At 36.2% G+C, this 15780-nt stretch overlaps 2 protein-coding genes across 2 annotated transcripts; both read right to left on the bottom strand.

The window, feature by feature from the left end:
• Positions 1 to 1320: 1320 nt before the first annotated feature.
• Positions 1321 to 9345, bottom strand: LOC128682757 (UBX domain-containing protein 4-like). The gene is made up of 5 exons (XM_053767578.1): positions 9215 to 9345; positions 7826 to 7946; positions 6848 to 7026; positions 4187 to 4343; positions 1321 to 3417 (listed from the first exon to the last, which is right to left on the bottom strand). Exons 1-5 carry the CDS (start codon positions 9290 to 9292, stop codon positions 3152 to 3154), a joined length of 801 nt encoding a protein of 266 aa, XP_053623553.1. The 5' UTR covers positions 9293 to 9345; the 3' UTR covers positions 1321 to 3151.
• A 419-nt stretch (positions 9346 to 9764) lies between these two features.
• LOC128682758 (uncharacterized) lies at positions 9765 to 15764 on the bottom strand. The gene has a single exon (XM_053767579.1). It carries the CDS (start codon positions 15136 to 15138, stop codon positions 9907 to 9909), a length of 5232 nt encoding a protein of 1743 aa, XP_053623554.1. The 5' UTR covers positions 15139 to 15764; the 3' UTR covers positions 9765 to 9906.
• Positions 15765 to 15780: the final 16 nt, after the last annotated feature.

Here is a 15780-nt window from a genome sequence, read left to right on the forward strand (position 1 = left end):
ACTCCCGACAAGGGAACTCCTAAGCGGTTTACTAAAAGGACATAATTTTTTGTCACGCGCAGAATTATAGATCTCTATGACGATGATATTATAAATCTTTTCTATCTTGATACTTGTCTTTGATCAAAAATTATATTATTTAGTATTATATAGATGATATATCTTAAACTAGACGCTAGTTTTTCAAAGCATTAGAGCTAAATATAAATATTGGTCAGTCGTGCTCCGTTGCGCGGACGCAGCACGTTGTAGCGCCGTTGTTTTCTATATAGGTTTTGAAACTGACGCGTACGTTGGTGTACCTACGTCGATATTTCATACAATTTCTATGTTGTTCTGCGTTGCTCGTCACGAGACGGAGCGATGGGGCATGGCTCTTAAGAGTTTTCAAGCCAATTACTACCTAGCTTTAGCCCGCGTTAATTTCCCACGCGGATAGATATTTTTCCGGAATAAAAAGGTACCCTATGTCCCTCTCCGCACTTCAAACTGTATGTGTGCGAAAATTCAAGAAGATTGGTTGAGTAGATAGAGCGTGATGAGCTAACAAACATTACTCAGTATAACTTTTCATTAAAATAGAATTTCGAACATGAAACTGAATAAGGAAGTAGACTTACTTGGGCAAAAACCATCAACTTTCTAATGATGACTCGGGTTGGGTCACTGAGTCATCGGTACTCAGCAAATTATTGCATCCGCTTCCAGTTTCCGTTTTTACGGCGATAGATGGCACCACTCTTTTGTTGTGTTAAATTTTACAAAGCATTGAATTCATTAAATATTTTTTAAGGATTTTTTAAGGATTCTGGCGTAATAGGGACCAACACTGTTTGAATGAGTTTCTTTCGGCATTTCTTCTCAGCAGTGGTCGTTCTGAAATGCTAGTAGTTTGTAGCTTTGGTAAACATCATTTAATTTAGAATATGACGTGAAAAAGTGCCTGTGAAGGCCTAATTTCTGAATAAATGATTTGATTTTTTGATTTTGGATAGGAAGCCTTTATCCATCATTAAAAATGATAATTAATTAAAAAATGTTATTCTTGTAGCGAAATATCTTACGTGTTTTGTATTGCGACGCGAAAATCAACAACGCCATCTGTTATCGAATAGTCGAACTAATGCAACAAATCCATTAAATTCAAATTAAATTGTTCCATACTGTCACCGAACTCGGACACATACTGACGCGAATGCGTGAACATTGCGTTGTTAGTATGAGTGCTTTTATTTACCGAATGAAAAACCAGCAACGTATACCGAATCGATATGTTGATGATAGGATTATAGAAACCGCAGGATGAAATAAAAGACAAAATGGACCCCTATTTAATTTATTAAATTTACAATTCTTTAAGTTTCGCTATTACAGTGCAAATAGTATGGCATATACATCAAAATACGTTTAAGAATTTATTACAGTGATCTATAGAAGTGCAAAGGAAGCCTTGCAATGTTTAATAAGCGAATACTAAAACAGAAATGAATGAATGAATGAATAATTTATTTATTTAACCATGACTGAATGAACTGACATGAATTATGTTCAAGAAACAAAAATGTGTCAATTCTAAGCGCTTCTTTTCAGCGCAAATTTTATACCGTTAAGTTTTTTACCTTCCATGCTAAATAAATAATATATACTTTTTTCCACATTTTAGCACCTAAATTAATCATAGGAAGAAAGTACTTTCGTGAAAGAGAGAAGAACACAATTATCAGTTTTGGCATTGAAACAACAGTATTATGATACAAGCGTGCAAATATTACATAGGTTTTTAGCGCGGCGCGAAGCGGAGCGCGGTAATAAAGCCTTGTATGTAATGATTTATGCACGCGTGTATTATGCGAAACTTTTAAAAGTCGACAAAATCTCCCAACCGTCTCGTGTGCCTTAATATTTCTAGCAAGTGTGTTGAGAAAATGTTTTTATAACATCAAATAATAATATACAATTTAGTTTATATTTTCCCATTTTTTTTCACATACACCGATAGGCGAGTGCGCGTGTCGCGCGTAAAAACGTCAAATTTTGTTTTTCGACGATTCACACTCGTCATTATCGAATTTAAAGTTAAAATAAATGATTTTTATTCGCTAAACAACATAACTTTCAACAATTTAGTTGAACAAAATAACATATGTCATATATTAAAACTTAATTTCATTTATAACTCAATAGATGATAAACATACCATAAGACCAGAAAACAGCTTTTATTGAAAGTAAGAGGAAATATAAGAATATATAATATAATCACTTCTGTTATACATAATTCTGTGACTCAACTAGGGTTGCCACACTATAGTCAACTATCGATAGCGTTTCGATAGACTGTCGATAATTTGAGAAAAAAACAATAGTAACGATAGAATTTCCCTGCAATATTACTTACATCACTATCGATTGAGCAAAACTCGAATCGATAGTTGATGTAATAGTGCAGAGCAATACGATTGTATCGATCGTCGTCACGGTTCGATGACATCGATATTATTAGTAATTTACCAATAGTAAGATATATTTAGTTAGGTAGATAGATAGGCCTACCGGTTGTATAGCCTTGTCGATTAAAACTATCGATAGTTCGGCAACGCCATTGAATCATTGCAATTGCCAATACATATCTTTTTGAAGCTGAATATTATCGAATGCTGCATTCCAATATGAATCTTATAACTAACACTATTGATATAATATTCCTTTGACAAGATCTCAGTCATTTATAGGTATAGTGATAGTCACCATATTTTTTATATAGATGTTTACAGAGGAAAATTTTGTATATGAATTTATTTTACTATGATAACAATTAGAGCCTTATTTGTTTTAAGAATAACAATCATAATCCAATACAGATATAATTTATGATATTGTTCATAATAATTTAACCACTAAATTTAGTCTATGGGGAAAACCTGATGCCACTTCCAATCTTATTATACTCCGTGTCAAAATATGCCGAGAAACAGGTCAACGACCTTCCATTTATAAACCGACCAAACATATTGCAATTCTTTCCCATGTTCTTTTTTCAAATTCGAATTGAAACTCCAATTACAAAGAGAAATAGACCGGGGTCATTGACCGTTTTTCCGCCGCCTGAAAAACAGACTATACTATCTGAAATACTAGTTAAATACAGATTTTTACATTTGTTGAGTAGAATTACCGTTCCACGTGTTGTTATCGTCTTCACCGGGCCTCTCTCCTGGTAGTCTATGGATGTTGCCGCGTTTCCGGAGTCCGGGAGGGGGAGAGCCGCGGGGGCCCTCCGGAGGGGGCCGGGGGGCGTCGCCGGGGGCGCCGCCGGGGGCGCCGCCGATGGCGGGGGGGAACAGGCGCGAGCAAAGCCACGTGTAAAACTGCTGTGTCGGCTCTAGGATGAATGATGTGAAGAATTGAGTGACGAAAGCTGAAACAGAAAATAATCCTTTAAGTGTTTAATCTAATTCAAAATAAAAATTCTTATTTCAAACTACAGTTAATATATTTCTAGCTGCGTCCCGTGGCTTCGCTCCTTTGAGAATTTCGAGATAAAAAGTACCCTATATGTTATTCAGAGTTATCATTCTACCCGTGTACCAAATTTCATAACAATCCGTCCAGTAGATGTTGTGTATATATAGTAGGTATATTTAATGTGCATATAATTGCCGTTCACGTTAACCGATGGTTTAGCTTAGCACAAATTAAGTAGTGGTAACTTAAGCCAAATCTGATCTATTTTTAAGCGAATTTTATCATATTATTTTGACATCGTTCACGAGTTGACGCATGATTCAGTCACCACCATCGAATCGATTCGACGTGAGACGTAGCGAACCAATCACAGTGCGCCATTGTGACGCAACGTCAACCACACCGCAATGTGATTGGGGCACTGCGTCTCACTTCGAATAAATTCGATATTGAGAAGTGAAATGCTAACCCGCACCTTATCCACAGAAACCTACATAAAATCACATCTCGAGAAACTATCATAAAAAACGAAGAAAAAAAAAATTTTTTTTTGCAAAGTCCATCAAAAAAAATAAATTCATATCACCTCGAAAAACTATAAAAAGAAACTCGAAAAATCACATCATATCTCGATCACATTATCTCGAAAAAATACCAAAAAAAAAAAATTTATATTTTTTTAACTTTTAGCAAAATCCATGAAAACTTAGTCAAGCACTGACCGACGAGGCCGGCGAGCGGCGGCGCGGGCGCGGGCCGGCGCGCGCGCACGAGCAGCGCCGCGGACGGCGCCAGCTGCAGCGCGCGCAGCGACGCGCTCGCCGTCTGCAGCTCCTGTCGCGGGAACGCCGTCCACAGCGATATTTGCGACTCCGACATCTGATATCGTTGATAAATAAATAAATATATATATACGGACAAATCACACAGATTGAGCTGGCCCCAAATTAAGTTCGAGACTTGTGTTATGGGATACTGACTCAACGATACTATATTTTATAACAAATACATATATAGATAAACATCCAAGACCCGGGCCAATCAGAAAAAGATCATTTTCCATCATGACCCGACCGCGGGGATCGAACCCGGGACCTCTCGGTTCAGTGGCAAGAACTATATACCACTGCGCCACCGAGGTCGTAAAAAAAATTTGATATTTCATTAATCCCACTTAATCACTACAAAATATGCTAATAATTATTCTAACATTATTATTGATATTATATATTATTGATATTATACAAGGTGTTTGGTCAATGGTATATAAATATGGGAAAAACGTCACAATAGGGAGTTAATTAAGAAAACTAGTGCAGTGCCAACCCTGGAACAGCTGATTTCATTCATCTGTACAACTTATTGTTCATTGACCTCTGTACCAGGATTGGTGCAAAATTATAATAATGAAAATTCAAAAAATAGCTTTTATGCCTAAGATCTTTGAGCCTCTGAAAGGACAATATTAACTTTTTAATTTTGAAATACATGCGAGATCGCTTTTACGGAACTGTCTCTATTGGAAACGTAAGTAAAAGCAATAATAAGAAATTTTATCTTATATTGACAATTAAAGTAATTCAACTTTTAAAATTATTACAAAGTAAACAATTAGGTATAATTTAGGGAATATCTCTTCTGCGAATCTGATCTTTAAAATAACGTGTGCGCCTAGAAATAGGATAGAAAGAGACGGATGGAATGAAATATTGCCTATTAATGCACACAGCGCTGCATTTTAGAGTAATCTCGAAAAGCGGTTTTAGGAATGATGAATAGGCTCTAAAAAGTGTGTAGTGTCAAGGTCGCGTCGTCCGCCGATATCGGGGGCGTCATCAAAGGCGACAGATTCAATTGAAAATTTGGTATGTTTTCGAAACATTTTGAGGCACAAGTTTGATTTGTACTAGAAGTCTAGAACTTAAAAGGAGTTTTAACGGACGCTTTGCGGGTAGTGTCAAGTAGGACGGCAATACACCATGTAGGTATTGCTGTCCTTTTCTAGAATTATGGATGTCACTGAAGAAAAATAAATATTGATTTTTTTTTAATATTTTTCTATGGAAAAAAATATTACAAGATATAATTTTTTTTTCATCACCATATAACTTATATGACCCTCGGGGTATGGCCTTGTCACGGCTTTATATACCATTGACCAAACACCTTGTATATACATATTAGTTAACAGCATTTTAATGTATTGATTAAAATAGGTTTATATGTTTTCATACTGAGTCATATTACAGACAGAGATAAACATTTAAGCCATAGTGCAACACACCATACTGTACAATGCCATAATGTTTTTAAGCATAACATTCAATCTTACGCACAATGGTTTACGCATAACAATTTGAACCATAACTAACCTAAAAGTTAATATTGACACATTTACCCGTATGCCAAAAATCAATTATGCCTTAGACCTATTTATGCCAAAACACTGTATGCCAAAATCGTTATGCCAAAGAACAATAAGACAAAATAGTTTATACGATAAAAAGGGGCCACCCTTATAAACAACCCTGGCCGCCTAGAATCTAAAAAGGAATAAGTGAAAATGTGCGTTCCAGATTCAAATATTTTGCTTTGTTGACAATTTGATTTCTATGTGAGGATGAATTCAAAGTTATGTAATGTTTATTTTTATATTTTAAATGATAATTAGTTTTGCTTACAAATACCAACGTCGCTGTTTTATTCCACACAATCACAAGCAATCCAATAAGAGTGGGAACACTCCAATGTTTACTGCATGGGCTCGCAGAGGACTTTTCAAGTATTGGTGACATTATTTATATTATCATAAATCCCACTTAATTACTACAAAATAAATCATTATTCAAACGCTGTCCACAGCGTACTTCTACTCAACACATGTAAATATATACTGACTGGTCACTGGTATCAAACGCAAAACCTCCTAAAGACTACTTGGGTGCATCAAAACATGCAACTTTTCGTGATTCGTAGTTTTTTGTTTTTCATATAAAAAAATACAATCTAATTTGTGATTCTACAATCTTAATATGGTCTCAATGTAATAGCCGAGCAACGCGAGACGAGTACAGTAGCGTTATGTAGCGGATTCGAACGTAGAGTTAACGTTTTATAGAAACGACATTAAAACTAAAAAAGGATAATTGTTGTATTATTACATTTAGACAAAAGTCGTAGAACAAAAGATGTTAATCTCTATGTACCTTATGCGCCTTTGGAAGGTTATGCGTTAGATACCAGTAACCATGTATACAATCAGAATCAAAATATGTAGTACTGACGTTCACGAGTTGACGCAAGGTATCGTTAGTCAACTCGTGAACGACGGTGTATGTGTGTGTGTGGATAGGGTAAGCCCTATCAACAGTATAGCGAGTTACCTGCAAATTGTCAGCTATATATCGGGTGACGTCGCTCAGCTTGCTGTCAGCGGGGAACTGCGCAGTGTGGCTGCTGCCGTCGGGCAGCTTGAACTGGATCCGCGCGCGGGCGTTGTCTCCCGACGTCGCAGCGCCGCCGGCCGCGGCCACCGTCGCGGGGGTCACCGGCGCCACGGGGGCTGGGGTTAACGACAGTTCCAATTCAAAATTATTGAGATGATATACGCCAAACATTTTTAATTATACTAAAAAAAATTAAAGGCTTAATATTAAAGACACTTGTGAATAATCAAAATTTAATTTTATCGTTTATCACCAAAGTTATTGAGGTTTGCGTTTATCCCAAAATATCAATGAATTTATGGACGTAGTTTGAAACTACAATTATTCAAATTCATAGTTTATCGTGTTCTCTCGCTCTCGCGTGCAATGACCCCGGCGTAGGTAAAAAATAAATAAATAAAAAAGAATTGCCAGAATTTATCAATGAAAATGGACTTTGTGTGAACCGCTGCGCTGAGCCTAGCTTTACTATGAAGCGTAGTGTCAGGTGGCGCACTCTAAGTATGGCAACCAATTATTATAGATGTTTTTTTTATACATTTCATTAGATTTAGATTTTTATATTTTGACTATGCACATATAGTAATATGTACTGATAGCCTAATTTTATTTTTGGCTTAATTAAAAATTTATGATGAATACAACACTTATTGTCGTCAAAAAAAATTACTTAAACTAAGTCCACTGGCGACTTCCAAAGCGCAGGTGAAGAATATTGAAGGTGCAGGTAAAGGAGAGTAGGTCAAAAGTATATTTAAATGGACGACTGTACTGAATGTCATAATTTAAATTAGAAACATAGAGCCTTTTCAACAAATTATGTAAAATTGTCTTCGACACTCAAATAAATCAATATATTTAAAAGTCTACATTTATTTATTAGAATGTACAATTGTAGCGTAGGTAGTTTGTCACCTGTCTGTTGCACAGTGGGTACAAAATCCCTTGCTCGCCTTTCCGCGCGGTCCTGAGCTATCTGCTCCAGTATCCTCTGTCGAGCCATGTTGTTCTCTAACTTCTCACGTTTACGTTCTTCCTATCAAATATAAATTAAAATCTTTTATCTCATTTCATACAGATAATACACAACAAAATAATTCAACAACGAAGTCAGACAATTGTAAAAAATATGTATGCTTTAGATAAAATAGATATATGTCTATATATATCATCAAATAGATATATGTCTAGATATATATATATCATTGTGACAATTCATAGACTGACATCGCAGCTGGATCGTTATATGAAGATTTCAAGTTGGTTGGAAAGTCCTTTAAATATATATATATATATATTTAGGAAAAAGTAATTAAACCAGTAAACCATTTTTACTAATATAGGTTAAGATGTACTAACAAAATATGGATTTTTAAATTATCCGAAATAAATTATATTATTATATATTTATCTTGTTTCTAAGTCTCCCAAGCACGATCTTAGGGAATTTTACTGTTTACGCGGGCTTGTGGCCAAACGTAATCAGCATAAAGGGAAGTGAAGAACAAAGTTATGATTCAGAGAAAAATTTACGAAAAATACGACAAGTGTTTAATATTATTATTATAAACGTAATAATTAAGTTAGCTGTCGAACAAACATAGCTTTAATAAGATATTAATCGTGACGTCACGTTAGAGTATCATTTTGTATGGTGCATTTGGACGAGTCCAAAAATGTGTGATTATATTTTTGTCATATCTTTGAAAGCATTGTCATTATCACAGTAATGTTTTTCACTGGTGTTTCTAATGATATAGGGGCCTTCGAATAGCCATCGTCAAAACAACAATTCATCAAACTCAACGACGTATGACTGATTGTGACTGATTGTAAAAAGAAAAAAAAACTCAATTTAAAATAAAACAGTAATAAAAAAATATACGTGTATATAATACATACATCGATAAATATACATATATATTTATTATATATATATTACTAGCCGCGTCCCGGATATTCCAAGTTATATTCTACCCGTGTACCAAATTTCATATATTCCTTCCCTTCCTTTGAATAGTCATCAAAATAAAAATTAATCATCTACCTTATTCCATAGGTACATAAATAACATCGTACATATTGCCATTGTAATTGAAGCGAGCGACGTCTACAAATCAGGTACCTATGTACGATCTGCCAATAGAATTTTTAAGTTCGTGTGACAACAAAATCGGTTTAGTCGCTTTTGAAATATTCACAATTTCATTAAAAAAAAAAAAAACAAAACATTGCGTTCGCGAGGTGTAAGCTCGCGGCGAACAACTGGCGCCACAGCCCCTGACGCAAAGGCTGCAGAGTTACCTGTATTTGCTTCATCTCCTGTTCGGCCTGCCACCGCTTGAGCTCGGCCACGCCCTGGCCCGTGTTGCGTCGCTCCATCTCCTTTTGTTTTTCTAACTGTAACACAAAAATTATATATTATACAGGGTGGCTTTTTATACATTGGCAATATTTTGTCTACATGTTCAGTCCGTGATCCTGAACACTTTTAGTATGGAAGTAACTGTGACATCGAGATAAAATTATATCAGCAGTTCAATACAACATTAAGGCGTGATGACCATTGGGCCACGGAGTTCGTCAATATAATATACATATATTACTTTAATGCAGTTCAATATATATATATATATATATATACTAGCGGCCCGTCCCGGCATATATATATATATATATATATATATATATATACATATATATATATATATATATATATATATATATATATATATATATATATATATATATATATATATATATATATATAACTTTCGAACCGCTGGTCTGATTTTGATGAAATTTAAAAGGTATGTAGATGGTCACGCTTTCGCGCATCCAAATAGAAGGTCACGCTTTCGCGCATCCAAATAGAAAAATTGATTTTTAATCAAGCACTCACGCGCGCGTACTGAATCCTTTTTACCGACTCGTTGGAGGGGAATATGGCGCGCGCGTCTCAGCCGGTGTTTCCCCGCGCGCGCCCCCCGCCCCGTTTATAGTGATGGGGCCTTAGCATCCTGCCCCCCCTTAAAGGAGCTGGAGGCTTCCTTTAAGCAGTCCCATCCATCTGTTGGAAGCAGACAGACCCTATTGAGGGCTCTGCGCTCGATGCCACGTTGAGTTATGAAGTCTGCTACACGACATACTTTGTCTGTGCCGGGATATAAGCGACACACCCTTCCCATCCTCCACTTGAGGGGTGGAAGTGGCTCTTTGAAAACCACCATGTCTCCGACTTTTAATTCCCTGTTACGAATTTTATTCTTGTTCCTTTGTTGCATTTCTGCCAAATATTCCTTTGACCAACGATTCCAAAACTGTTGGCGACATGTCTCTATTAGTTTGTAGCGGTTGTGATGTCCGCCCTTGATGTTCTCGCAGGGTGGCTCTGGTAGTGAAGTCAGTGGACGCCCCACGAGAAAATGCCCCGGTGTTAAAGGGGAAAGGTCAGAGGGATCAGAGGATAATGGGATAAGAGGTCTGGAGTTGAGGATGGACTCTATTTGTGTGAAAAGTGTGCTTAACTCTTCGAAAGTAAAAGTGGAATTCCCTACTATGCGTTTAAGAAGATACTTAGAAGATTTAACGTTTGATTCCCATAGTCCGCCTAGTGTTGGGGAGTATGGAGCTATATGTGAAAATTTTATGCCTTCATTGGCAGTGTACTCTTTAATGGATCGGAGACTTGTCCTTAATACCCGGCCCAATTCATTATTGGCGCCTACAAAATTTTTTCCATTGTCACAATGTATTACATGTGGTTTGCTTCTCCTTGCTATGAAGCGTTTAAGACGTAATATAAAGGCCTGCGTGCTGAGTTCGCTCACTACTTCAAGATGAACAGCCTTAGTCGAAAAGCAAATAAACAAACAAAGATAACACTTTGAAATTTTATTACCACGGCCCTTTTTACTAGAAATTAGAAAAGGACCAGCGAAGTCAGCACCGCATGTTTGAAATGGATAGAATCGAGAAACCCTACATGCAGGCAAGTTCCCAAGTAATGGTTCCATTGTTTTACCTTTAAGTCTGGTACATATAATGCACTTACGAACAGTGCTCCTAGATAAAATTCTCCCACCAATGGGCCAAAATTGTTCTCTAAATGAACTAAGAAGTTGTTGCGGACCAGCATGAAAGAGTCTTTGGTGTTCGTCTGACATTAAAATTTTTGTAAAATGATGCTTGCTATCCAGTAACGCTGGATGTCTTTTGTCATAATTGAGAGATGTGTTTTCTAGTCTACCACCAACTCTCAGTACACCTGTGGGATCAATGAATGGAGTCAATTGTAAAATATGAGATTTTGGATTTAAAGATTTACCTTGACTCAATAGTTTTATTTCAGATGGAAAGGATTGGCTTTGTGATGTTTTAATAAGATAATTAAGAGATGTTTTAAGTTCGTGTTCTTCTAAAGGACCATAAAGTTTTTGTTTTATTTTAATACAGTTATTTATGAAACGAAACACATATGCAAAAATCCTTTTTAATTTTGAAGCATTTGAATAATTTTCAAATTTTATCAAATCAATAGATGAATCATTCTCATCTTGAACAAGATGAACTTTAAGCTCTGGCAAATTCACAATCGTGTTAGGAAATTGTGGCCATTCAGAATTATGTTTTAAGAGAAATGTGGGACCATGCCACCAGAATGATGAATTTACAAGAACAGTTGGTTCGACACCCCTTGACGCCATGTCAGCTGGGTTGAGGTCTGTAGGGACATATCTCCATGAGTCGCGTTCTGTTAAATCATGTATTTCATTGATACGGTTACAGACAAAGGCTTTCAAAAGTTTAGGTTGTGTTCTAATCCAACCTAAGGTGATTGTTGAATCAGACCAATAAATTTTTGTTTTTATTTTACAACGAAGCGCATTACAAATTTTTGAAACTAAACGTGAGCCCAATAGAGCTGCACAGAGTTCAAGCCGTGGGATGGTGACAGATTTGAGAGGCGCGACCCTAGTTTTGGAAGACAATAAATGAATAGTTATGACATTATTAGCATCAGTGGAACGGAGGTATACACATGCAGCGTACGCGCTTTGAGAAGCATCTACGAAGCAGTGTATCTCAGTTGAAACTGGTAAAGAGCACAGTGCAAACCTAGGAATTGACAAAGAAAGTAAAGAGTTTAGTTGTCTTGTTAGAGATTCCCATTTTTTTATTATGTTGGAAGGAACCGGGTCATCCCATTCAAGCTTTAATTGCCATATGTCTTGAAGTAAAATTTTTAAAGTAATAGTGCAAGCGCTCAGAAGGCCTAGTGGGTCAAAAATTTTGCAAGTGTTTGATAGCATGAGTCGTTTTGTTATTGTCGTTTTTTCAAAGTCTAAGTTGATAGAAAATCTAAGGGTATCAGTGTTGGGTGCCCACAGAACACCCAGGACACTGGATTCTTTACTAAAATCTAATGATTGAGTTTCAGTTTGTTCTGAGAAGATTTGAGGACAATTAGTGCGAAATTTGCGTATAGGAAAACATGCAGAAGCTAATGTTTTAGTAACATTTTCATAAATATGTTTTAAATCAAGTTCGTTAGATGCCCCAGTAAGGAGGTCATCAACATAAAAATCCTTTTTAATTACTTCTGAGACCATTTGATCGGGGCACTCATTAGCCAATTGAATTAAACATCTAGTACTTAAGAAAGGAGCTGAAGCTGTCCCATATGTCACTGTGTTAAGTTGTAGTGTGTCGAGTGGCCTCGGACTCTTCAGATCCTCTGAAGAATCTTCATCATTGCGCCATAAGATGAGTTGTAGATGTCTTTGTGATTCATCAATGTTAATTTGTCTATAATGTTTAGTGATGTCACCACTAAGTACATATTGATGTTGACGAAAGCGAATTAAAATGTTGAAGAGATCATCTTGTACAACAGGCCCTACAAGCTGGATGTCATTTAAGGATCGATTTGAACTTGTTTTCATAGAAGCATTAAAGACCACTCGGAGGCGGGTAGTTTCACTAGAGTCCCTAATGACCGGGTGGTGTGGCATAAAGTAGCCAAAATGAGGAGTTTTAATTTTTGTTAAGTGACCAAGATCTTTGTACTCTTCAATGAAGTTAATATATTGTTCCTTAAGGTTGGGATTTTTATTTAATCTTTTTTCTAAGTTTAGGAACTGCCGTTTTGCTATATTAAATGAATTGCCTAAAGCGGCTTCAGGGTTTTCAGAAAATGGTATCATGACTGAAAATCTTCCATTTTCTAAACGTTTAGTGGTGTTGAGGAAGTGTTGTTCACAGTATTCATCATTAGCAGACATAGGCGGTTTAGAAAGTTGTACTTCTTCAAGGTTCCAAAACTGAGACAATTTATCACTTATTTCCTTCGTGAAGTTACAATGTATTTTCTTATTAGAGTTATGTGAAATATTAAGGTTCAAGTTATAATTGAGTGGACCTGCAATAAACCATCCAAGCTTGGAATCCTGAAGGACAGGCAAGCCAGGTCCTAACTTGATTTGATTAGGAGATATGATGTCAAAGAAAATCTCTGCACCCAAAAGCATGTCAACTTCAGATGGCTGATAAAATTTAGGATCTGCCAAACAAATATTTTTAGGTAAATTAAGTAGTGAAGGATCCACTAATGCATTAGGTAAGTGACCAGTAATTTGAGGCATCACTAAACATGAAAGACTAGCATTGAATGGACTGACTAATGAATTTATTGTTAATTTGCAAATTTCAGATATGCATAATGGTTCATTATTTATTCCAGTTATGTTTGCACTGACATTCTGACAGGTTAGACCTAATTTATGTTTTAAATTAAGAGTTAAGAATGAAGATTGGCTGCCAGCATCAAGAATCGCTCTAGCGCGGTAGGAAGTTTTTGTTTTGGGATTAGTAACATTCAGTATAACAGTGCCTAATAGAACCTGATTGGATGACTGTGCAGATAAAGTCACAGGTGAAGAATTTGTGTGTATGAGTGTATTATGTTTTTGTTTACAAATTCTACAAGTACCTGTCAACCTACAATCATTGACAGTATGGCCTTTACGAAGGCAGTTTAAGCAAAGTTTAAGTTTTAAGGCTTCACTTAACCTGCCCTCAGGAGATAAAGTGTTGAAATCACTACATTCTATCAATCTATGAGCTTTGTTACAGAATGCACATGTCGCTGAAGTACTAGATTTATTAGAAGTGAGCAAATTTTTTTCTTTAAACTGAAATGAGTCTCTTTTGTCATTCTCAGATTTTTTATCTTTATGAAATGTTGATGGTTTATCACTCTTATTAACAAACATGGTTTCAAGAATGTCTGCCTGATTGCGCAAGAATTGAATAAAGTCTGATAAAGTAGGCAAGTCACTGCAAGCATTGTTTCTCGATTCTTCCCATTTTCTTAATGTAATGGGATCAATCTTTGTTGACATGATGTAAATAATTAATACATCCCATTGATTAGTTGGCAATCCCAAACTATCAAGGGCTCTTAGGTTTTTAGACATGTGATCTATTATAAATCTAAGTGACTTGTGTGATTCACGAGTAAGAGATTCAATATTAAAAATTGCCTTTAAGTGATTATTAATTAAGATCTTTTTGTTATCGAAACGTTGACAAAGGAGATCCCAAGCTACTTGATAATTATTTGATGTGAACTCAAGAGATTTAATAACAACAGCAGCATTTCCCTCCAAACACGCTCTCAGATAATGAAATTTATTAATACTTGAAATGGAATCATTTGAATTAATTAGGGAATCAAAAGTATCTTTAAACTCAAGCCATTTTATGTAATTCCCATCAAATTTAGGCAAAGCTATAGTTGGCAGTTTAATGTTGTTTAATTTACCACAAGCAACAGTAGGAGCTGATGGTTGGCTGCAGTCACTGATTTTGTCATCACACAACTTAGTATGTGATTCAAGAATATCCTGAGCCACAGCAAGAGTGTGATAGTACTGAGCCTCAAATAAGTCTCTTTCCTGGTGATGAGTCGCATTGTCAGTCAAGAGTTCTATTTTTGTTTGTATCTCATCAAACTCACCAAATAAATGTTCTATTTTTGACAATCTAATTTTTAATTCCTTTATTTGTAAACTTGAAAGCGTGTCCACAGGGATGGTATGAAGAGGGGTGACGTAGGTTTTAAATTTAGTTAAAGCTCCTTTTTTAGTACCTCTAATGGTAATCAAGTCCTTGAGTTGCGAATTATTAGAATTGGAAGCATCAGATTTATCCGTAGAAGTTGACATTTTTAAAGAAAAATAGCGCCACCAATGAATAAGGCAGGTATGGACCTAAGCAAATGTTTACCCACGCCAAGCCAAATTAGGGGAAACGCAAGTGTCGGCACTTTATTAATTTGTGCACGAAAGGTTATCAGCAATTTCAATCCGTGCTAAACATTCAATTTCGAAGTAATAGGTATTATATAAACACACGGTGCACAAGATGCGGCGTGGACGTTGGCGTGCGTTGAGCGTGCATAACAAGATGGCGGAAGGCGCAAGAAACGATATTTTATAGCGTACCTATGTACAATAGGTATGGTGTACTTTTATGATGATTGGGTATAGCAATTTCAAGACTAACACCAATTTTTGCTTAGGTATACAGTATAATGCGCTCTGTATGCCTAACGAGCATAATAAATAAAGGCTTACCTGTATGTAGCAGGTTAAGAAGCAATGATGGATGAAATTCACTTACGGAAAGATTAGTTAGACACTTCACACAAATTAAGAGAGAAGCGTGGGATTAGAGGAGTGATATTAAGAACCCCCTGTCACTATGCACAACATGGTATTTTTCCATCTTGTTCCATTTTTTCGGCGTCGCAATAATGGCGTCGGTTGGAGCTGCTTGGGTGTGTCGCGTTGTTGGCCTCAAGATGG

Source organism: Plodia interpunctella, unplaced genomic scaffold, assembly GCF_027563975.2.
Source record: "Plodia interpunctella isolate USDA-ARS_2022_Savannah unplaced genomic scaffold, ilPloInte3.2 Pint_42, whole genome shotgun sequence".
Classification (NCBI taxonomy): domain Eukaryota; kingdom Metazoa; phylum Arthropoda; class Insecta; order Lepidoptera; family Pyralidae; genus Plodia; species Plodia interpunctella.

Bases quoted from the DNA above. Each gene is read 5' to 3' on its own strand.
- LOC128682757 (XM_053767578.1), bottom strand. From the start codon at position 9,292: ATGGAGCGACGCAACACGGGCCAGGGCGTGGCCGAGCTCAAGCGGTGG. The intron at 7,027-7,825 runs GTGACAAACTAC...CGTTAACCCCAG, and splicing joins ACCCACTGTGCAACAGACAG to CCCCCGTGGCGCCGGTGACC. The intron at 3,418-4,186 runs GTCAGTGCTTGA...TTTCTGTTTCAG, and splicing joins GCCGCTCGCCGGCCTCGTCG to CTTTCGTCACTCAATTCTTC.
- LOC128682758 (XM_053767579.1), bottom strand. From the start codon at position 15,138: ATGTCAACTTCTACGGATAAATCTGATGCTTCCAATTCTAATAATTCG.